Raw genomic sequence first — 24,841 nt, forward strand, 5'->3', positions numbered from 1 at the left:
CAGAGAATGGGAAAATGCCATCTATAGATCATAAATAATGATGTACCCCGGTAAGTCTGAGTGCACTCAGCCATAAAAATAATAACACATATAGGCGGCTACAGTCGAGCACGTTCCCTGGGGACTGCAGCGTACCATCAATCACATGAAATCCTAACAATCGATACGACTGTATATTGATCAGGGTCATTGTGAGAATCGCATATAAATGATCGTGGTCATTATTGGGCCTTTGCAAAAGCACTAAGCATTTTATGACCAATAATAATCAAGATGTGCAAAGATATCAATCACCCAACACGCCTGCGATATCCATAAGTGACGTAGGGTGCATAATAACACACATTACGATAAAGTATACAGTACATAATAATGCTCATAACAGCAGTGCTTTGGTATCTAGTATCCGTTCGCAGAGGCCGCCAGCAATGACATTTCAGCTTTCAAATATCTGACTGCAGTCTCACATGGATGATATGGAATATATGGAGGCAGTAGATTTTGCAGACAGTCGATTTTCTAGATTAAAGTAACGCAAGTTAAGCTCTATTGATGGTGTTAGTGGCATGATGTCAATCATCAGAAAATCAGTTTATTGAAAAAATGAGGCACTTGCACTAAAATTTCACCAACAAACGACCAGTTGATTAGTGATTGAGGGTAACTAGATTTAGATTTGGGTTTTTTGGGGGTTTTTTTTGCACATTAATTAGCACATTTGATTTTTTTGGTGTGTTAATTAGTGTGTTGTGCTTATTTTCAATAAAACCCTCTCAGAGAAAATGTGTCTTTGAAAGGTTAATACCACAAATCAGCATTATTTTAGTATAACTTGAGATACTATTAGTTTACTGTATAAATGCTGGGTTAAAAACAACCCAAGGTTGATTGAAAATTTATAAGTTATAATAACCCTGTCACAAACATAAATTTAGACATCAGTTACTCACACAATGTTTTTACAAATCCATAAGACTTTCATTCATCTTCGAAACCCAAATGAAGACATTTTTAATAGAATCTGAGTGATTTCTTTTCCTTCAGTGAAAGTCCGTTCATAATACGCAAGTAAACATAATCCATATAAATCAAGTGGATTAATAAAAGTCTTCTGAAGACATAATTATTGAATTAAAAAGATTTAATTTAGGCTTATTATTACATCTAAAACACATAACCACCCGCCAACAAAATTATTCTGTTTTATAGTTTCATGAGTTATGAACTAAATATGAGTTACTGTAAGTGGGATGTTCAGTGGTAATCGCCACAAATGGACAACAATTAATGAATTAATTAAGCTTGTACGTCATTCCCAACATTCACTGTCCATAGGAGAGCTACATGTACCGTGTGACCTATGGCCCGGCTCTCTGATTGGTTACCTGCCACTTGCATCAGCATGGCTCCGCTGCTGTACGTCTGCACTTTGACGAAACACATGTAACTTCCCTCGTCCGCGACGCGCACTTTCTTCAGCAGGAGCGAGACGTTGCCGGCCATCAGCTGATCTGGATACAGGCTGGTGCGGTTGACGAATCTGTCGTCTTGGTCGATCAGCTGATCCCGGCTCTGCGAATAACTGTGCACGATGCGCTTCGTGTCTGAGAGCTGCCAGAACACACTCAGGTCAGACAGGTTAAACTCTGCGGCCCCTGAGAAAGAGCAGTTGAGGACTGTGTCCATCCCAAACAGAGCCACCACAGGGGATTCTGGGACACGGACATTTAGAGCTGCAGAAGAGACACAGAGAGAGAGAGAAAGAGTCACAGCATGAGGAATCATATGTTCACTGATCTCAGATAAGAGAGCTTGATGAATAATGAAGACATATTGTACATTTCAGAACTCAGAACTTCCTCCCGTGACCAAAAACAGCTTGTATTGAAACTGGGCTGCAAAAAAACAAAATGTCAAGGTTTGTCTGGTTAGGCAATAACCATATTTCTCTAATCACAACATATTAAAAAGAAAAGCAGAAAATAAATATATAATTGGGCGGAAAATGATCTGGATACACACACACACACACACATATATATATGTATATATACATAGGAGGGATGGATGGATGGATGGGTGGATGAATGGAGGGATGGGTGGAGGTATAAATGGATGGATGGATGGATGAATGGAGGGATGGGTGGAGGTATAAATGGATGGATGGATGGAGGGATGGATGAATGGAGGGATGGATGGGTGGATGGAGGGATGGATGGGTGGGTGGATGAATGGAGGGATGGGTGGAGGTATAAATGGATGGATGGATGGATGGATGGAAGGATGAATGGAGGGATGGATTGATGGATGGATGAATGGAGGGATGATGGACGGATGGATGAATAAATGGATGGAGGGATGAATGGAGGGATGGATGGATGAATGGAGGGATGGAGGGATGGATGGAGATATAAATGGAGGGATGATGGATGGATGGATGAATAAATGAATGAATGAATGCATGGGTGGATGGAGGGATGAATGGAGGGATCATGGATAGATGGATGGATGGATGGATGGATGGATGGATGGAGGGATGGATGAATGGAGGGATGGATGGGTGGATGGAGGGATGGATGGGTGGGTGGATGAATGGAGGGATGGGTGGAGGTATAAATGGATGGATGGATGGAGGGATGAATGGAGGGATGGATTGATGGATGGATGAATGGAGGGATGATGGACGGATGAATAAATGAATGGAGGGATGAATGGATGGATGGATGGATGGATGGATGGATGGAGGAATGGAGGGATAAATGGATTGGGGAATGATGGAGGGATGGATGGATGGAGGAATGTATGGATTGGGGAATGAATGAATGAATGAATGAATGAATGAATTGATGAATGAATGAATGCATGGGTGGATGGAGGGATGAATGGAGGGATGGATTGATGGATGGATGAATGGAGGGATGATGGATGGATGAATGGATGGATGGATGGATGGATGGATGGATGGAGGAATGGAGGGATAAATGGATTGGGGAATGATGGAGGGATGGATGGAGGGATGTATGGATTGGGGAATGAATGAATGAATGCATGGGTGGATGGAGGGATGAATGGAGGGATCATGGATAGATGGATGGATGGATGGATGGATGGATGGATGGATGGAGGGATGGATGAATGGAGGGATGGATGGGTGGAGGAAGGGATGGATGGGTGGGTGGATGAATGGAGGGATGGGTGGAGGTATAAATGGATGGATGGATGGAGGGATGAATGGAGGGATGGATTGATGGATGGATGAATGGAGGGATGATGGACGGATGGATGAATAAATGGATGGAGGGATGGATGGATGAATGGAGGGATGGATGGATGGATGGAGATATAAATGGAGGGATGATGGATGGATGAATAAATGAATGGAGGGATGAATGGATGGATGAATGGAGGTATAAATGGATGGATGGATGGAAGGATGAATGGAGGGATGGACTGATGGATGGATGAATGGAGGGATGATGGACGGATGGATGAATAAATGGATGGAGGGATGAATGGAGGGATGGATGGATGAATGGAGGGATGGATGGATGGATGGAGATATAAATGGAGGGATGATGGATGGATGAATAAATGAATGGAGGGATGAATGGATGGATGGATGGATGGAGGAATGGAGGGATAAATGGATTGGGGAATGATGGAGGGATGGATGGATGGAGGAATGTATGGATTGGGGAATGAATGAATGAATGAATGAATGAATGAATGAATGAATGCATGGGTGGATGGAGGGATGATGGATAGATGGATGGATGGATGGAGGTATAAATGGATGGATGGATGGATGGATGAATGGAGGGATGATGGATGGATGGATGGATGAAGGAATGGAGGGATGATGGATGGATGGATGGATGGATGGATGGATGGATGGATGGATGGAGGGATAAATGGAGGGTTGATGGATGGATTGATAGATGGATGAATGGAGTGATGATGGATGGATGGATGGATGGATGAATGGAGGGATGGATTAAGAGATAAATGGATGGAGAGATAAATGAATGGAGGGATGAATGGAGGGATGAATGGAGGGAGGAATGAATGAATGAATGAATGGGTGGATGGAGGGATGGGTGGATGGAGGGATGAATGGATTGATGGATGGATGAATGGAGGGATGATGGACGGATGGATAAATAAATGAATGGAGGGATGAATGGAGGGATGGATGGATGAATGGAGGGATGGATGGATGGAGATATAAATGGAGGGATGATGGATGGATGAATAAATGAATGGAGGGATGAATGGATGGATGGATGGAGGAATGGAGGGATAAATGGATTGGGGAATGATGGAGGGATGGATGGATGGAGGGATGTATGGATTGGGGAATGAATGAATGAATGAATGAATGAATGAATGAATGAATGGGTGGATGAATGGAGGGATGATGGATAGATGGATGGATGGATGGAGGTATAAATGGATGGATGGATGGATGAATGGAGGGATGATGGATGGATGGATGGATGGATGGATGGATGAAGGAATGGAGGGATGATGGATGGATGGATGGATGGATGGATGGATGGAGGGATAAATGGAGGGATGATGGATGGATTGATAGATGGATGAATGGAGTGATGATGGATGGATGGATGGATGGATGGATGAATGGAGGGATGGATTAAGAGATAAATGGATGGAGAGATAAATGAATGAATGAATGAATGAATGAATGAATGAATGAATGAATTAATGGGTGGATGGAGGGATGGGTGGAGGGATGATGGATGGATGGAGGTATAAATGGATGGATGGAGGGATGAATGGATGGATGGATAGATGGATGGATGGATGGAGGGGAGAGGGATGAATGGAGGGATGATGGAGGGAGGGAGGAATGAATGAATGAATGAATGAATGAATGAATGGGTGGATGGATGGAGGAATGAGGGATTGATGAATGAATGAATGAATGAATGAATACAGTAGTATCCCCTTTAAGGTTGAGGAGCACTCCAAGTCTTTCACTCTCACACACACAAACTAATATTGACACTCTGATGTTTTCGTCATGATTGAGTGTCGAAGAAAATAAACATTAAGATTTCCATGTGAACAAGGATTTGACTTTCCTAATCAGTCAGTCAGTTCTCCATCTAAACTAACAGGAGCGCGTTACATCCAAACAAGACAGGAGAGAGAGGGAGGGAGAGAGGGAGGGAATGGATTAATGACTACATGTTTTGTTTTCATTTATGGATGCGATATATATTTTTGTTTTTGTGGGAGATGATGCTGGATTAATATTTGTCTGAGCTGTTATTCCATCTGCTTCTGTAAGAGGGTTTGATAACTGATGCATCCGAGCGGAAAAAAGGAAAGTCCTAAAAAATGTCCATCTTTACTCACACAGGCACACAATCACTCTTTCTGCCGTCAGAAACAGGCCCTGGACAGCTGAGAAACACATCGACAGCCTGACCAACACTGACGCATGAGAACGTCACCGAGTCAAAACACTATATGAACAAATCATGCTGTTCAGCCAATGCGGGACCGAAATGCCCTCAAATGACAGTCCATACGTCCCATGTGTTATTTCTGTGATGGCACATTTAAAGCGCCCGTGTCCCGGCCAGGATCAGCGTGTGGCGGGACGGCAGAGGGAGAGCAGCGCTGACGTCATGGAAACTTCAGGAACACGTCTGTCCTCACGGTGCTGCTCACACGAACATTAATGACGCTCAAACCAGCCTCAATCTGTTTCCACACAGGGGACAGCGCTGTGTGTGTGTGTGTGTGTGTGTGTGTGTGTGTGTGTGTGTGTGTGCGTGCGTGCGTGCGTGCGTGCGTGCGTGCGTGCGTGCGTGCGTGCGTGCGTGCGTGCGTGTGTGTGTGTGTGTGTGCGTGTGTGTGTGTGTGTGTGTGTGCGTGTGCGTGTGTGTGTGTGTGTGTGTGCTGAAGAAGTTTCAAAAGTGACAATGAAATGGTAAAAAGTTTCTGACTTTGTAATATTCACAATTTGCAATACAAAAACAGCTCTGATGTCTCTACATAAGGCCAACTGTAAACCTATAATAATGACAAGCTAAATAAATGCCACCTAAAGGATTTGCTTAATAAAATAATGAACACAAACACACACACACACACACACACACACACACACACACACCATTTAATTTTTTTTTGTTTTTAGGGGAGAGCGGGGCAAAAGTTAACACTTTTCTCAGTTTGTGTAAATTCACTTGGGGTTCAGAGTATTTATTTTTCCCCACATGTCCAGTACAATTATGTGGTTTTGTTTCATTAATACAGTGTATACTTTTTAATGTAAGTGAAATGTGACAACATGCCCCATAGGTGGGGTACATTGTAACATGACCATACAACAGCTTAAAATGTCTGAAAAAATCTGATCTAATCACAAAAAAATAATATATACAAAACAAACTAAAACATTTTGTCAATAAAATACAATTATTAACTTTATCATTTAAAATAATGGAATGTTTTAATAATTAAAAATACACAAATTTTTGCATTTGACAACAAACACCACAAAACACAGCTTTACAGCATAGTTCAAAACATAATAATAATAATAATAATTAATAATTTCTGAACATTGACTTTATTGATTGTCTTTATTCACCTTTTTCTCATTGTTTATCAATAGAATTAATAAAAGTATAGAATAGAACAGCATACAGTATTTGATCAAAAATACAGTGATAATTGTGAAATATAATTTTTTAATTACATTTTTTCCTGATATATTATATGTCCGCATTAATTTTAAAGCTTGATACTCTATTTTATTTATTTATTATTTTTAATAATAATAATAATTATTATTATTATCATTATTGTTATTTTATTGTATTATTATTATTATTATTATTATTATTATTATTTTGTTTATTTTTATATTTAATTTTTTTATTTTATTTCATAAAAGTTGATTCTAGTACAATACACTACTGAAGTCTCTTCTGCTCACCAAGGCTGCATTTATTTAATCAGAAATACAGTAAAAACAGTAAAATTGTGAAATATTATTCCAATGTAAATCAGCTGTTTTCTATGTGAATATATAGTAAAGTGTAATTTATTTCTGTGATCAAAGCTGAATTTTCAGCATCATTACTCCAGTCTTCAGTGTCACATGATCCTTCAGAAATCATTCTGATATGATGATTTGATGCTCAATAAACATTTATGATTATTATCAATGTTGAAAGTTCATATTTTTGTGTAAACTGTCATACATTTTATTTTTCAGGATTCTTTGATGAATAGAAAGTTGAAAAGAACAGCATCTTGGTTTGATTTTAAATATGACCCCCAGATGTCACTGATGTTAATATCTATAGAGGTTGATGGTCCATTTCATTTCACATTGATTCATATCCAATTAGAAGTCATTATAATCATTATATATAATTAAACAACAAATTAGTCCAAATTATCTTTAATACCATGCTGCTGGATTACATCTGTTCACGGTAATTTGTTTAATGCAAAAACGTGTGTATGTATGCTTTGTATAAATGTGTTTATATACATGTTATTTTCTCTCTCGTCTGTGTTTAAACTCTGTCCAGCTTCACTGGCAGATCTGATCTTCAGTATCTGTGATCTTCACGGCCGGTGTGTGCAGCAGTAATGCTGCGGGTTCAGAGACGTGTCTTCATACGTGCAAAAAATTCGGTCAAAAGAAGGACTAAAGTTAGAGAGCGAGCGTGAGCTGCTGGATGGGCATCAGAAGCTGTAAATAAACAGCGCAGGGATGTGTGGCGGCATTTATAAGGGCCTTAATGACTTTATTTGATTGCGGTGGCACAGGTTCCTCGCTCTCCTTACCGTTTCCTCTCTCTCTCTCTCTCTCTCTCTCTCTCAGTGACTCAAATGTTGCCCGGCACCATTAGCACAAAGTGGCGGATGTAAATTTAAATTAGCCCAGTTTATTTCACCGTCTCCCTCCTAAAACTCACACCTACCCCAACATCGTCCCGCTGTTCTCGCTAAAAGCCTTCTCCTAGATCAATCATCTGTGGTATTTCCAATGTTCCAGCACTCTTACATAATTCCTAATCCTGGCATTCACTGCAGACGCGGAGCAGATTCACATTTAAAGTGTTTGAATGAGGATTTGGAGCTTTTCAATGGTCTTTCAGTGCTTTAGTTAGCAGCTATTGAAGCAGTCGTTCGATGTGTTCGGCTGCTGTTTCTGCCATATTTTAATCTTTTAATTGTTTTCATACCTTTGTCGACTATATATAGCATTTTAGGATGAAGCTGTTTATCAACTGAAGTTGGCATGTGAAGTCTTGCACTAGAAAAATGCTTTGTCAGGGAGAATAAATGTGGTAATGTCTAAATAAACTGGAATAAATAAAATGTATGACAGTTTCCACAAAAATATTTCAACATTGATAATAATCATAAATGTATGTTGAGCAGCAAATCATCATATTAGAATGATTTCTGAAGGATCATGTGACACTGAAGACTGGAGTAATGATGCTGAAAATTCAGCTTTGATCACAGGAATAAATTACACTTTAACATATATTCACATAGAAAACAGCTGATTTACATTGTAAAAATATTTCACAATTTTTACTGTATTTTTGATCAAATAAATGCAGCCTTGGTGACCAGAGGAGACTTCAGTAGTGTATTCTACTAGAATCAACTTTTATAAAATAAAATTAATTAAAAATTAAATAATAATAAGAGTAGACAGTAAAGAGTATTGAACTTTAACATGAATGTGGACAAATAATATATCAGAAAAAAAAAAAAAAAATGTAATTAAAAATGATGTTTCCTCAGGAGCTGAAGCTGAAGTGTTCATTTAATATCATTTAAAGAGATTATTATCATTTCCAGAGATCTGATTGGTTCATCTTCCGTCCTACAGGTCTGTTGAAGCAGTGAATGGTGACAGTCCTGGAGGATTTCACATTTAGATTCACTTTAGATCTAGTCTAGACATCTAAAAATACTTCACAAATACAATATTTCACTTTCACAAAGTCAGTGAGAGTAAATTCAGTTCTCCGGTGTGTGACTGCCTCAGATTGGATCAGATCAGATGTGAGTTTATGGTAAGTGACAGACCGGACTGTATCGGACACACTCATCCCTCCGCTCTCCTCCAGCTGTCTCCTTATATTTGAAAAAAAAAAAAAATCTTATATTTGCCTTTAACATCCCAGCCAGTCAGTGTTGCCATGATGCCATTTCCCATGTCTCCAGAGTGATGAGTCACATGACATTTACAGCTCAGTTGATTGGCTCAAAAAACCCTAATGGCTTACTTATACTTAAAGTCGGCAAACGCTCATCTTTTCTTCCTTATTGTTCCGTATATCCAAGAGAATCGCTTCTCAAACAAGAACAAATGTAGGGCGGGGCTTGATTTTGTCTGTGGGGAATTGATTGGATGGTTGTGGTTTGCTATTGGTGGATCTCATGTGAGTGACAGGTTGCCCCACCCTCATCATCAGAGAAGAGAAGAGATGCTGCAAGAGGAAGATATTCTGATTCAAGATTACCAGAACATGAATTAAAAAATATTGCTTATAACACATACTGCAATATTTCATTAAAAAAAACAAAAAAAACAATGATTACCAGATGAAGTTTGTAAACAAATGTTGCTTGACAAAGCCTTGTCTGAAAGTTAAAAGCACATAGCTAGCATGTTGCTAGCATGGTTTTCCGTTTGTTAGCATTATTTGGATGTTGCTAATGTGTTGCTAGCATGACTTGGCATGTTGTTTACATGAATTAGTATAGTTGCATCCCAAATGACGCACTATACACTACGCACTTATACACTATGTACTTGTGCACTATGCACTCATCCATGTAGTGCGTGAATTATATAAGGTTATTTTGTCATTTAACAATGGAGTTCGATCCTCCCTTCCTCTCCACAACGTAATTACAGCTGCGACAGTTGAGTGTATGAAGTGTCCAACATTCCAAAATTCCTTTTTTTTTTCGTTAATTTAGTAATCCGTTAATTTCCGTAATCATCCGGGTATTTAAAGTGCACTGTTTCTTTTTGGAATTTTCAGTGTGAACAAACTACTCGCACTATTTAAATACGTCATAGAATAGTGCATAAGTACGCAAATTGGGACGCACCTTATGTTTCTAGCATGATTTAACATACTGTTGAACTATCAACTACCATGAACTAGCATGTTGATAACATGATTAGCATGTTGCTAACATGTTGTTCGCATAATTTTGCATTTGGATAGCATGTATTAACATGATGCTAGCATGTTTTAGCATTTTGATAGAATGAATTAACATATTTCTAGCATGTTTCTAACATTATTTAACACATTGCTAGCATGAATTATCATGTGAATTAACATGTGACTAGCACGTTTTAGCATGTTGGTAACATGAATAAGTATGATGCTAGCATGAATTAGCACACTGCCACCATGAACTAGCTTGTTGCTATCATTATTATCATGCTGCTAACATATTGCTAGCATGATTTAACATTTAGCATTATTTTACATTTTGCTAGCATGTTGGTATTATGAATTAGCACATTTCTAACATTTTTGCATTATTTAACACAGTGATAGCATGATTTAACACATTGCTAGCATAAATTTGCATGTGGCTAAAATGTTTTAACATTTTGGAAGCATGAATTAGCATGTTGCTAATATGTTTCTAACATGATTTAACAGATTGCTAACATGAATTAGCATGTGGTTAGCATGAATTAACATGTTGCTAGCATGTTTTTAACATGATTTAGAACATTGTTAGCATGAATTAACATGTTACTAATATGTTTCTAACATGATTTAACAGATTGCTAACATGAATTAGCACGTGGTTAGCATGAATTAGCATGTTGCTAGCATTTTTTTAACATGATTTAGAACATTGTTAGCATTAATTAGCATGTTTTGCTAATATGTTTCTAACATGATTTAACACATTGTTAGCATGATTTAGAACATTGTTAGCATGAACTAGCATGTTGCTAATATGTTTATAACATGATTTAACAGATTGCTAACATGAATTAGCACGTGGTTAGCATGAATTAGCATGTTGCTAGCATGTTTTTAACATGATTTAGAACATTGTTAGCATGAATTAGCATGTTTTGCTAATATGTTTCTAACATGATTTAACACATTGCTAGCATTATTTAGAACATTGTTAGCATGAATTAGCATGTTGCTAATATGTTTCTAATATGATTTAACAAATTGTTAACGAATTAGCACGTGGTTAGCATGCATTAACATGTTGCTAGCATTTTTTTAACATGATTTAGAACATTGTTAGCATGAATTAGCATGTTGCTTATATGTTTCTAACATGATTTAACACATTGCTAGCATGATTTAGAACATTGTTAGCATGAATTAGCATGTTGCTAATATGTTTCTAACATGATTTAACAGATTGCTAACATGAATTAGCACGTGGTTAGCATGAATTAACATGTTGCTAGCATGTTTTTAACATGATTTAGCACATTGTTAGCATGAATTAGCATGTTGCTAATATGTTTCTAACATGATTTTACACATTGCTAGCATGATTTAGCACATGGTTAGCATGAATTAGTATGTTACTAATATGATTAGCATGTCTTTGCTAGTGATAGACAGTTTAAATACTCTATAAGTCTTTTTGTGCAAAAGTCTTGACGCCTCAATGAAAGTCTGTGGGGTTTTCGTAGTTTTGATCGTCTGTTGAACGGAATCATGAGGATCAGTTAGAAGAGATGAATCAGCTGAAAACTCCAGGAAATCTGCTTCCTTGTCAAGCCAACACAATTATTTTGATTTCATGGTGACTTTAAACTGAGATTATGTATTTTAACAGTTAAAAAAAATAACTGTAAATGTTTTTGTAAGTGCCACTATTTCTTCTCCGTTTCCATCCCCTGCTCTCTCTCTCTCTCTCTCTCTCTCTCTCTCCCTCCCTCCCTCTCTCTCCCTCCCTCCCTCTCTCTCCCTCCCTCCCTCTCTCTCCCTCCCTCTCTCTCTCTCTCTCTCTCTCTCTCCGTCTTTCATAACACGAGCTGTAAAGCATCAAGGTTCAATAACAGAGGGTCCTGCCTCTCTTCTGCTAACACAACACACTCTTCAGACCAATATCAGTCCTGCCAGACCTCAAAGGCCCGTCAGCGCACACACACACACACACACACACACACACACACACACACACACACAGACGAGCAGAACATGCACACTCTTACAAACACACAAAGCCTGGAATAACAGCGCTCAATATCATTGAAAAACACACTGCTCAATATCTACCTGTGGAGAGACATGCAGCTCATTTTAAAGAGCTCGATAAGAGACTCGGGCTTTATCAGACCTCCATCAACTCTCACACACACACGCACACACACACACACACACACACACACACACACACACACACACACACACACACACACATTCTCTCTCACACACACAAACACACAATTTAAAGTAATAAAGGTAATTTCTGGCTAAGAATCATAAAGGCTACAGAACTGTGTAAGGCTCATGACAGTGTCAATCACAGTCGCACTAGTGAGGCAGTATCGCCCCCCAGTGGTGTGAACAGGAAATCACACTCTGCTTTAAATGTGTCCATGCAAACGAACACAGAGAGACGAGCTTCTGCAGATCTCAGAACAGTGATGCGAGGCTGAGTGTTTTTACTGAGCTGCTATACGTTTTCTAGGGTATTCTGGGTGGTCGCTATGAGGTTGCTAAGGTGTTCTTGTGATGCAGTTGCTAGGGTGTTCTGGATGGTTGCTAGGTGCTTGGAATTTTTGCTCATTTTATTGACTGTCAGGTTGAAATTATACATTTGGTCACTTCACTAACCTGCACATCTCTGACAGACACTTCTGACGGCATCCAGCCCACAATGAAACTCCAAATGAACTTAAAATCGCCTTTTGATTTTCAATTCTCACTGTCGTCGACCTACAAAAGAAGTAATTTGCAAGGCCACATATCTGACAGAGAGGTAGGGGTTTCCTCTGTGACATTACCAACACAAAGCATCATGGGTAACACCGGACCACACATGCAGTGACACAGGGACGATCTAATCATCCGGTTGCCCTTATTGCTCTCGCTTTCTCCTTCACACACTGTATGTGAGAGATTGATTTCCATTTGAATAAGATTTATGGGTCTGATATGTCAGTGTATTGTCGAAACATAATAACACCTCTGCACTCGTTCCGTATCCCGCTCTCCCTCCCTGCCTCCAGACTTCCTTTCCCCCTCTTCCTATGAGATTAAGTTCTGCTCAAAGGGCTTTATTGGTCCGATAGGATGATATTGTCAAAACATAATGACATTCACTGTGTAAATATCATTTCATAAATATCCAGCTCTCTCTCTCTCTCTTCAGTGCTGATGTAGATGAAGCTCTGACTGAGAAAATCCCCTCAAAAACATGAGAGATGGAGACAAAAAAGCTGACAGTTAAAATGCAATGAAGTGGAGAAACAGATCATGTGAAAATGGGACCATGAAGCAGAAGACGACGAGATCTGCAATTACTGGAAGAAACATTGATGCTTGCAAGGCTGCAGAAATGAAGATTTTAGGTTCTAATTCTGTGTAAATGCAAAGAAAATCGGACCGATCTCTATTTGATATGCAGAATATACATGATGTCATCGCTGTCCGTTACATTTCCAAAGTTGAACATTTTATCAGGCAGCTTTTCAAAAATTAATTACAAATTTCTTAAAACAATAAAGTATACAAAAATAATAAAAAAAGACAGCACAGCACGACAAAGAATAGAATTATATTATTATTATACTAATAAAAATAATAATAAATCTTAGACTGAAATTATTATGAAATATATATATATATATATATATATATATATTTTTTTTTTTTTTTCTTAAATATAAACATTCATACAACACACACATATATTATGTAAACACAATCTTTTATTTTGGATGCGATTAATTAATTGCCATTAATCATTTGTCCAGCATTAAATATAATATAATATAATATAATATAACATAACATAATATAACATAATATAATATAATATAATATAATATAATATACTGTAATATAATATAATATAATATATGTGTGTGTGCGGTGTATACTTATTTTGTATATTTAAATACACACAAACATGTATATATTTAAGAAATATTTGCATATACATACTGTACATATATTATATATATTACACACACACATATATATATTTTTTTTCCTTAAATATAATTAATATAATATAATATAATATAATATAATATAATATAATATAATAGTTATGGTATGCTGGTGTAGAGAAGAGGCAGATACGGATTTCCACAATCACACGTAATCTTTACTGAACAAAAGGCAAAGAGAACCAAACATACGCTCTATACAACATTCAAGACGGACGAGGAGTGAAGGGAGTGAGTGCAATATAAAGGGAGTGCTAACAATAGAGTCCAGGTGCTGGTGATGAGTGACGATGGGGAGCTGACGAGGGAAGTGAGTGCAGGTGAAGAAACAGGAGGATTCTGGGAAATGGAGTCCAGGGAAACAAGGGATCCGTAACAGTACCTCCCCCTCCCGGTAGGCGCGTCCTCGCGCCGTAGATGTAACAACCGGGAGGGGGGCGGGCGCCCTGGAGACCTCAAACTGGAGCAGGGGGAGGAGTAGACTGGAGTGGAGGTCTCCAGGGCAGGTCCAAGAACCATGGCGGGTCAGGAGCCGTGGGCAGCCATGGCGGGTCAGGAGCCGTGGGCAGCCATGGCGGGTCAGGAGCCGTGGGCAGCCATGGCGGGTCAGGAGCCGTGGGCAGCCATGGCGGGTCAGGAGCCGTGGGCAGCCATGGCGGGTCAGGAGCCGTGGGCAGCCATGGCGGGTCAGGAGCCGTGGGCAGCCATGGCGGGTCAGGAGCCGAGGGCGGCCATTGCGGGTCAGGAGCCGAAGCCGAATTGTCGCCGAGCCCAGGCGGCGCTGAAGGACCGGCGGGAGATGGCGGAACCAGCGGCTCCACCGACCGAAGCGCAGCCGGGGCTCCAGAAGGCCGCAGTTGAACACAGACGACAGACAACAGAGTGAACACCAGGGGGAGTGAGGAAGCCAACTGGAAACGAGGGACGGAGGGACGGAGCGGAGACGGAGGAGTGCAGTCCAGAGGGGAGGGCAGGCTGACGAGGGACCAAGGTGTGAACGGGGGCAGGATGGAGACTTGTGAGGCTGGAGGACTGATGGGCAACGGTGGAGACGAGGGAGGTTGGAGCCAGGGTGTAGGTAATCGCCCAGAGGTCCGAGGTGGAGATCTGGGCGAGGGGGCTTGAGGTGGAGGTGACGTGTAGAGACAAATGGAAGGAGGCGGGAGAGGGAGGCAGGGAGGGAAAACAGTCTTTGGGTTGGAGGATACAAACACACAGTTCATAGTAGGAGCGGCTGGCTCGGCGGCGGCTGGAGCTGAGGGCTCGGCGGCGGCTGGAGCTGAGGGCTCGGCGGCGGCTGGAGCTGAGGGCTCGGAGGCGGAGACTGGCGCTGCTTGCTCGGCGGCGGAGACTGGCGCTGCTTGCTCGGCGGCGGAGACTGGCGCTGCTTGCTCGGCGGCGGAGACTGGCGCTGCTTGCTCGGCGGCGGAGACTGGCGCTGCTTGCTCGGCGGCGGAGACTGGCGCTGCTTGCTCGGCGGCGGAGACTGGCGCTGCTTGCTCGGCGGCGGAGACTGGCGCTGCTTGCTCGGCGGCGGAGACTGGCGCTGCTTGCTCGGCGGCGGAGACTGGAGAACTTGGCTCTGCGGAGACTGGAGAACTTGGCTCTGCGGAGACTGGAGAACTTGGCTCTGCGGAGACTGGAGAACTTGGCTCTGCGGAGACTGGAGAACTTGGCTCTGCGGAGACTGGAGAACTTGGCTCGGCGGAGACTGGAGAACTTGGCTCGGCGGAGACTGGAGAACTTGGCTCGGCGGAGACTGGAGAACTTGGCTCGGCGGAGACTGGAGAACTTGGCTCGGCGGAGACTGGAGAACTTGGCTCGGCGGAGACTGGAGAACTTGGCTCAGAGAAAAAGTCTATTAGCCAGGCCGCATCATCTGGCAGCTCGCACAGGGATGGAGCGGCAGGCTCTGGAGAGACTGGAGCGGGCTCTGGAGATACTGGAGCTGGCTCTGGGGATACTGGAGCGGGCTCTGGAGATACTGGAGCGTGCTCTGGAGATACTGGAGCGTGCTCTGGAGATACTGGAGCGGGCTCTGAAGAGACTGGAGCCGCTTTCTTCCTCCTCCTCCGCTTACTGGGCCCAGTAGAGGACTGTGGGTCCAGCATGGGGCAGGCAGGGAGTTCGCAGGAAAGGTATGCGGAGGAAGCCGGAGGTTGACTGACTGGCCCGGCCAACCGTGTCTCTGGATGGACTAGAGACAGACACCCATCCTGAACCCAATCCACGATAAATTTGGAATCATTTAACCATAAAATGGAATTTATGGTTTCGCTTAAGGAGAAACGATAATCGGGTTCACTAAAACGGATGGTGTCATCATCTAGTCCATCCAGAAACAGGGAGATCAAAACTGCTTCAGGCCAGTCAGACAAATAAGCGAGCTCAACGAACTCCTCCACATACCTCTCCAGCGAACGACCTACCTGCAGGAGCCCGATAAGGCGATCGCTGGCTGTCAGGGTGAGAGGCGTTGGAGGAGCTGGATCCAGGGAGCCGGTGTAAGTCTCCATTATTTTTTTTTTTTATTTTTTTTTTCCCTTGTGGAAAATCCGGTCGTTTTTGGGTCCGTCTTTCTGTTATGGTATGCTGGTGTAGAGAAGAGGCAGATACGGATTTCCACAATCACACGTAATCTTTACTGAACAAAAGGCAAAGAGAACCAAACATACGCTCTATACAACATTCAAGACGGACGAGGAGTGAAGGGAGTGAGTGCAATATAAAGGGAGTGCTAACAATAGAGTCCAGGTGCTGGTGATGAGTGACGATGGGGAGCTGACGAGGGAAGTGAGTGCAGGTGAAGAAACAGGAGGATTCTGGGAAATGGAGTCCAGGGAAACAAGGGATCCGTAACAATAATATAATATAATATAATATAATATAATATAATATAATATAATATAAAATATGTGTGTGTGCGGTGTATACTTATTTTGTATATTTAAATACACACACAAACATGGATATATTTAAGAAATATTTGCATATACATACTGTACATATATCATATATATTACACACACACACACACACATATATATATATATATATATTTTTTTTTTTTTTTTTTTTTTTTTTCTTAAATATAAACATTCACACAACACACACATATATTATGTAAACACAATCTTTTATTTTGGATGCGATTAATTAATTGCCATTAATCATTTGTCCAGCATTAAATATAATATAATATAATATAATATAATATAATATAATATAATATAATATAATATAATATAATATAATATAAAATATGTGTGTGTGCGGTGTATACTTATTTTGTATATTTAAATACACACACAAACATGGATATATTTAAGAAATATTTGCATATACATACTGTACATATATTATATATATTACACACACACACACATATATATATATATATATATTTTTTTTTTTTTTCCTTAAATATAATAATATAATTAATATAATATAATATAATATAATATAATAATATGGTTGTTTTTTTCAGTCTTTGTGATTTTATGCAATGCATATATATATATATATATATATATATATATATATATATATATATATATATATATATATATATATATATATATACACACACACACCCATACACCCATATATATATATATATATATATATATATATATGTTAAACGACATGCATTCAAAAAATTACACAGACTGAGAAAAAAAAAAAAAACAACAACCACAGAATATTAGATTTTTGGAAATATATGGTATTACCGCCCAAGCAGTGAACTGCGAGGTTATGAACCGTTCCTGTTCTCTGACAGTATAAACCTATTAGAGATGCACAGCATGAATGATCATCTTCATTTCAGGTGTGGAGCTAATCTGGGTAAAGGGCCGCTGATCTTGCCTTAAGCCTTAAATGATCAAAGAGAAGTTGCACAGAGTTGTGTGAGTATCTCTGTATTCATTCAGCCGCTGCAGGAGACGAGCTCTGTGTCCTTGTAAAGACAACAGCCTTAGGGAAAACAACATCCTCCGGGCCCTGCATTAACACTGAATCTGCCAACAACACACAACTGACCGTATATGCTATTATATTATATTATATTATATTATATTATATTATATCATATTATATTACATTATATTTTATATTGAAGCGACTGTCATGGCGGTCGAGCAAATCCACCATAATTTTTACGAAAACTACACTTGTTGTACCACAAACTGTAGTTTTAAGAGATTTTTAAGAATGTAGTTATTTAGACCTGAAATATGTGACTCATATTTAATTATAGCACCTATTTTTACTATTTATTTAGACGTTTTCGGAGATGTGAGCTCCAGTCCATCAGCGGTCATTCAGTGCTCGAGTACCCGCTGAGAACAGCTTCATCTCGGCTAGTGCTTTGGGGATTGCTGGCTCTTAAAGTGGTTAAACATGAGATATAATTCATTTTGGATACATAAATCATGCAATCTTTGGTCTTATTAATCTATTACTTGTTCCTGAGCAAATTAAATTGGGGTATGTTAAATTTAATAATTTAATATTAAGGCTATATTTAACTCTTGTAGAGCACTGCTTTTGTATGTTTGATTGAATTGTACAATTGTGTTTATTTCCTATTGTTATTTATAATGGCTATTGTTGTTGTTTCAATAAATATTATTTAATATGAATAATAGGTTGTGTTTGGTATTGAGAAAGGGTCCATTAGTGCGTAATATGGATTGAGTAAAGGTTACATTAATACACCATTAGATGGCGGCAAACGAGTGAATGAGTCAGTCACAAGAGACTCTTAAATTGAAAGGGACTTTTGTAAACAAAGGACATTGTTTTAGCACTGTATGTTATGGAAAATTCACTAAACTCAGCTCACATTCAAACAAATTTTTATAATGGATATAATATTATATCAGACACAGGTAATGCTCGCTCAGGCGATCTTTCTCTATCGAATACAAAATACAATGAGTTTCAATGGAGGGACTCAACGTTACTTTGTTACTAGTTCTAAAGTGACGTTTCAGAATTAGTAACGGAGGCTTGGTCAAACTGTCAACTTGAGATTTTAATCTGTGGCGGAAGAAAGTAGTTCTGCACAAAAGAGGGATTTAAAGACACCATTGTTATTTCTTATTTATTTATCACACTTGTGCCAGCGAACTGTTGTATAAACGCAATATCACACTCGTAGCCGTGCGACCTACAGCTGAATCACAGCCGTGCTGATATACAGCCATATTGCACGGATACAAGTGTGATATTGCTCATATATTATATTATATTATACTATATTATATTATATTATTCTTTCATATGCTTTTATATTGTCACTGTACTAAAAAATTCTGGATATTAAGTCTAAATAACTAACTACATAATTTACTTTCATGCATTTGACAGACGCTTTCATCCAAAGTGACTTACACTGCATTCAAGCTATACATCTTTTCAGTTAATTTCCCTTTGAATTTCTTTGCAAAATATTATGAGAAGAAAAAAAGAAAGAAAGTCAAAGAGAGATGAATGGAGTGAGGGAGAGATGAGAAACCACAGAGAGAGAGAGAGAGAGAGACAGGTTTCCCTCTCTTTCCCTCTGTGAAACTGCAATCTCGGCACATCACGCACATCAGGTCTGGTCTTGATTCCCAGAGGACTACATGTGAAATCTGCTGATATAATCTGCAGCCTCATACTGGGTAATGCGCTCTGTTTTAATAAGCATCACGTCCTGAGAGAGGGATGTTTACCTCCAACATCAACCACTGCAGACCCTGTTGTGAGCGTGCAATGCATGATCTCCTTTCCGATTTTTTGAGTTTTAAGAAAGGATACAAATTGGCCACTGCGATGATCCCAAAGCTCAATTTTCACACATGTGGAAAAACTTCCAAATAAAAGCAATGAAGTTTGTAGTTAGCAGATCTTGAGAAAATGCATCGGGGAGAGAAAGAAATGAGGATTATTTTCACACAAGAGCAGCTGCTTACAACACTGCATCAGAGCGGTTCGAGAAATGTGTTGGTGTTACATGTCATATCACCGGCCACACTTCAGTACTGTGATCTGTCAGACGGAGAGACTCAACAAACTTTTCTGTAGCTCATTGCTGCTCTCTCTCGAGTCTGGACAGTGTGCATTAAAGCTGCGCGCTCTGGGTCTGCTCCTTCACTAGCTATTTTAAAATCAGCTCTTAAATCTTATTCTCTCTTTCTTTTGATTAAGATTAGTTTAAGGGCTTTAAGTGTTCTGATTGTATTCTGTTTAATGTGTTTATATTTTATAAGCTGCATGTTTTTCTTTAAAGCTTTCTTTTTATATGTTTAATGTTTTATTGTACAGCACTTTGGTGCAACTCTTGCTTTTAAATGTGCTATAGAAATACATTTTGACTTGACTTGGGGGGAAAATGCATTAAAAAATGCATTATTAATTAACTATTTGTTAATTACACATATCAAATTTTTGGTTTTGTGTCCTAACCAGACGCATTAAATGTGAAAGAAGGCGTCTTTTCCATGTTAATTAGAGTTTTTGTCCAACAGCAATATGTGATGAAAGGAACGATCAAACTGTGAACAAACAAGTGTATTCTATGACAAAGATTGTTTGAGTCACTCAGTATTTATTTTTAATAACAAAATATTATTTAATTTGATTATGTACTTGTCGATTTGGTTACGAATGCAGTGCACGTACAGAGAGACTCCGCCCACACGCTCTTCTGATTGGCTGTAATTTTGGATTGATTTTGTTGCGAGCGCAGTGCGCATGCAGATAGACTCCGCCCACACACTCTTCTGATTGGCTGTGATTTTGGATTGATTTTGTTGCGAGCGCAGTGCGCATGCAGATAGACTCCGCCCACACACTCTTCTGATTGGCTGTGATTTTGGATTGACTTGGTTGCGAGTGCAGTGCGCTTGCAGAGAGACTCCGCCCACACGCTCTTCTGATTGGCTGTAATTTTGGATTGATTTTGTTGCAACTGCAGTGCGCATGCAGATAGACGCCGCCCACATGCTCTTCTGATTGGCTGTAATTTTGGAATGATTTTGTTGCGAGTGCAGCGCTTACAGAGAGACTCCGCCCACACGCTCTTCTGAATGGCTGTAATTTTGGATTGATTTTGTTGCAACTGCAGTGCGCATGCAGAGAGACTCCGCCCACATGCTCTTCTGATTGGCTGTAATTTTGGATTGATTTTGTTGCAACTGCAGTGCGCATGCAGATAGACGCCGCCCACATGCTCTTCTGATTGGCTGTGATTTTGGGTTGACTTGGTTGCGACTGCAGTGCGCATGCAGAGAGACTCCGCCCACACGCTCTTCTGATTGGCTGTAATTTTGGATTGACTTGGTTGCGAGTACAGTGCGCATGCAGAGAGACTCCGCCCACACGCTCTTCTGATTGGCTATAATTTTGGATTGACTTGGTTGCGAGTGCAGTGCGCATGCAGATAGACTTCGCCCACACGCTCTTCTGATTGGCTGTGATTTTGGATTTTGTTGCGACTGCAGTGCGCATGCAGAGAGACTCCACCCACACGCTCTTCTGATTGGCTATAATTTTGGATTGACTTGGTTGCGAGTGCAGTGCGCATGCAGATAGACTTCGCCCACACGCTCTTCTGATTGGCTGTGATTTTGGATTGACTTGGTTGCGAGTGCAGTGCGCATGCAGATAGACTTCGCCCACACGCTCTTCTGATTGGCTGTGATTTTGGATTGACTTGGTTGCGAGTGCAGTGCGCATGCAGATAGACTTCGCCCACACGCTCTTCTGATTGGCTGTGATTTTGGATTGACTTGGTTGCGAGTGCAGTGCGCATGCAGATAGACTTCGCCCACACGCTTGGTTGCGAGTGCAGTGCGCATGCAGATAGACTTCGCCCACACGCTCTTCTGATTGGCTGTAATTTTGGATTTTGTTGCGACTGCAGTGCGCATGCAGAGAGACTCCACCCACACGCTCTTCTGATTGGCTGTAATTTTGGATTGATTTTGTTGCGAGTACAGTGTGCATGCAGAGAGACGCCGCCCACACGCTCTTCTGATTGGCTGTGATTTTGGATTTTGTTGCGACTGCAGTGCGCATGCAGAGAGACTCCACCCACACGCTCTTCTGATTGGCTGTAATTTTGGATTGATTTTGTTGCGAGTACAGTGTGCATGCAGAGAGACTCCGCCCACAGGCTCATCTGATTGGCTGTGATTTTGGATTGATTTTGTTGCGAGTACAGTGTGCATGCAGAGAGACTCCGCCCACAGGCTCTTCTGATTGGCTGTGATTTTGGATTGATTTTGTTGCGAGTGCAGTGCTCATGCAGATAGACTCCGCCCACAGGCTCTTCTGATTGGCTGTGATTTTGGATTGATTTTGTTGCGAGTGCAGTGCGCATGCAGAGAGACTCCACCCACACGCTCTTCTGATTGGCTGTGATTTTGGATTTTGTTGCGACTGCAGTGCGCATGCAGAGAGACTCCACCCACACGCTCTTCTGATTGGCTGTAATTTTGGATTTTGTTGCAAGTGCATTGCGCATGCAGATAGACTCCGCCCACAGGCTCTTCTGATTGGCTGTAATTTTGGATTGATTTTGTTGCGAGTACAGTGCGAATGCAGATAGACTCCGCCCACACGCTCTTCTGATTGACAAATTTTGGATTGATTTTGTTGCGAGTGCAGTGCGAATGCAGATAGACTAGTCAATGCAAAATCACAGCCAATCAGAAGAGCCTGTGGGCGGAGTCTATCTGCATGCGCACTGCACTCGAGAGACTCCGCCCTCTTCTGATTGGCTGTGTTTTGGGATTGATTTTGCCGTGGCTGGAATCGTATTGCGTCACGTCTGGTTAGGACACAGTGTAATGTGCACACCTGAGGACTCCAGATCAGTTTCACAAGTCGCAGTGTGTTTCACAACACTAGAAAAGTGTTGATGTCACTTGCTGCTAAGACCTAGGGATTTTTGTCACAGACTGGTCGCAGACTTAAAACATCAAAGTGCGATGACTTGTGATGCGCACTTGGCTTTAATTACCGGTTCTATCTACTTATGTTTGAGCAAATCCACCCAATTTGGAGAAAAATAACAAGGGGTTTATTAAGGCCAGAACAGACTGCCAGGGCTTAGCTACGATTTGGTCAATGAGATTTCGGTCAGACACGTGGCCTAGTGCATGTGCGGCGAAGTTCAAATCCACCTCGGGTCATTTTGTGTCTCTACTGTCCTGTCATTAAAGGCAAAAAGGTCATGAAAACATCCAATAGTTCACATCAGAGCTGCACATGTACTCAGTGTCACTACGGCTGTGTTTAAGATTCCAAACTGTTTTCCAAAGTTTTTCCCTAAACTTTAGGCGACCGCATTAGCAAGCATCCAATCGCAGGTCCGAAGCTGTAACTATAGTGTAGCACATATGTGCTGGAAACACAGACAAATGGAGAAACTGGGAATGATATTACGAAAGCATATGAGCTCATACATCCTAGGACCCAATTCATGTCTTGTATATTGCGTTATGCTCTTCTGTTGAAAGGTAAAAGTTGAGAAACTTCTTGGATTGTATTTTAGATACTCCTTACGTACTTTGAGGATCCTCTCAGGAATAAAGCTCATAGTGGACGCTGCAGTCGCCATCTATACTGAGGATTAAACTGAGGGATAGAAAACAGAGCCATAACTGTGGCTTGAGTTCAGACACCACACCCCGACACAAACATCTGAGTCAGGGGAAAAACCCTGTTCTCTGTCTTCCTCTCTCTTTTCTCTCCAGGTTCTCCTTAAAATTCACAGATTGGATTTTTAAACTTTCCTAAATACATTTTTGACATTTCCCATTTTACACAGCTGTCTGTGTGTTTGTATAGAGGGACAGTTTTAAATTTTTTTTACCAGCAGAGAGGCAGATATTAACCAATTACAGAGCTCATTTTGAATCCAATCTTACACACGAATCCCTTTATGTCATATGCAAATTTAACGAAGAATACGCTATTTAAGCCTCTGATGGAATTTTAATGTGGAAAGGTCACATCTTTTTTCATGCTGAGTGTCTATGAAACCAAATTTCACAGACACATTCATCCTTTTCATGAGTGCAAACTTTGACATTTCAGAACATGTCAATGTCATGCATGATTTTAGATACATGGAACCTAATGAAATTGCATCAACGTTGTCACGTGTCGTTTTGGACTTTTATGTTTAGTCAGAGTTTCCTGTCTCTGTTTTGTAGTTCATTTAAAAAAATCTTACTGACTCCAAACGTTTGGATATTAGTGTAATGTTCCCATGATTTTGTACAGCTCCACTGTTTGTTCATTTCTGTCTTTGTTTGTTTGTTTGTTTGTTTGTTTGTTTGTTGTGGGCCTGAGCCGCTGTCGCTGTAACTGTGTGTGTGTTTCCAGTTCACAGGTCGTGATCTTTGGCTAATCAGCATGTAGGGAAGAGAAGCGTCACCCACCGTGAGAGCGCACAGCCAGCAGAGCGCACAACAGGAGGGCCAACATGGCGACGGTGAGCGGAGTGTGTGTGATCCGACCGAGAGCGTGTGTGTAACAGCGGGGCAGATCCTTCAATCACGGCACTGCGGGAGAAAACAGAGAGAGGCTGATTAACCTGACGGTGAGGAAGAGTGAAGAGTGTGTGTGTGTGTG

At 40.7% G+C, this 24,841-nt stretch overlaps 1 protein-coding gene across 3 annotated transcripts in view; it reads right to left on the reverse strand.

Annotated features, from left to right (window-relative positions):
* Nucleotides 1-24,841, reverse strand: part of cd276 (CD276 molecule) — a 122,064-nt gene that overhangs the window by 90,040 nt on the left and 7,183 nt on the right. For 2 of the 3 annotated variants that reach the window (XM_048169200.1, XM_048169201.1), the window contains exon 1: nucleotides 1,386-1,800. In XM_048169200.1, coding sequence (XP_048025157.1) covers nucleotides 1,386-1,785 — 400 coding nt within the window. In that variant the 5' untranslated portion in view covers nucleotides 1,786-1,800. Of the gene's footprint in view, nucleotides 1-1,385; nucleotides 1,801-24,648; nucleotides 24,772-24,841 lie in introns of those variants that run through there. The other variant, XR_007181688.1, reaches the window with a different exon arrangement.

The sequence above is a fragment of the Megalobrama amblycephala genome, linkage group LG19, assembly GCF_018812025.1.
Source record: "Megalobrama amblycephala isolate DHTTF-2021 linkage group LG19, ASM1881202v1, whole genome shotgun sequence".
In the NCBI taxonomy this organism is placed as follows: domain Eukaryota; kingdom Metazoa; phylum Chordata; class Actinopteri; order Cypriniformes; family Xenocyprididae; genus Megalobrama; species Megalobrama amblycephala.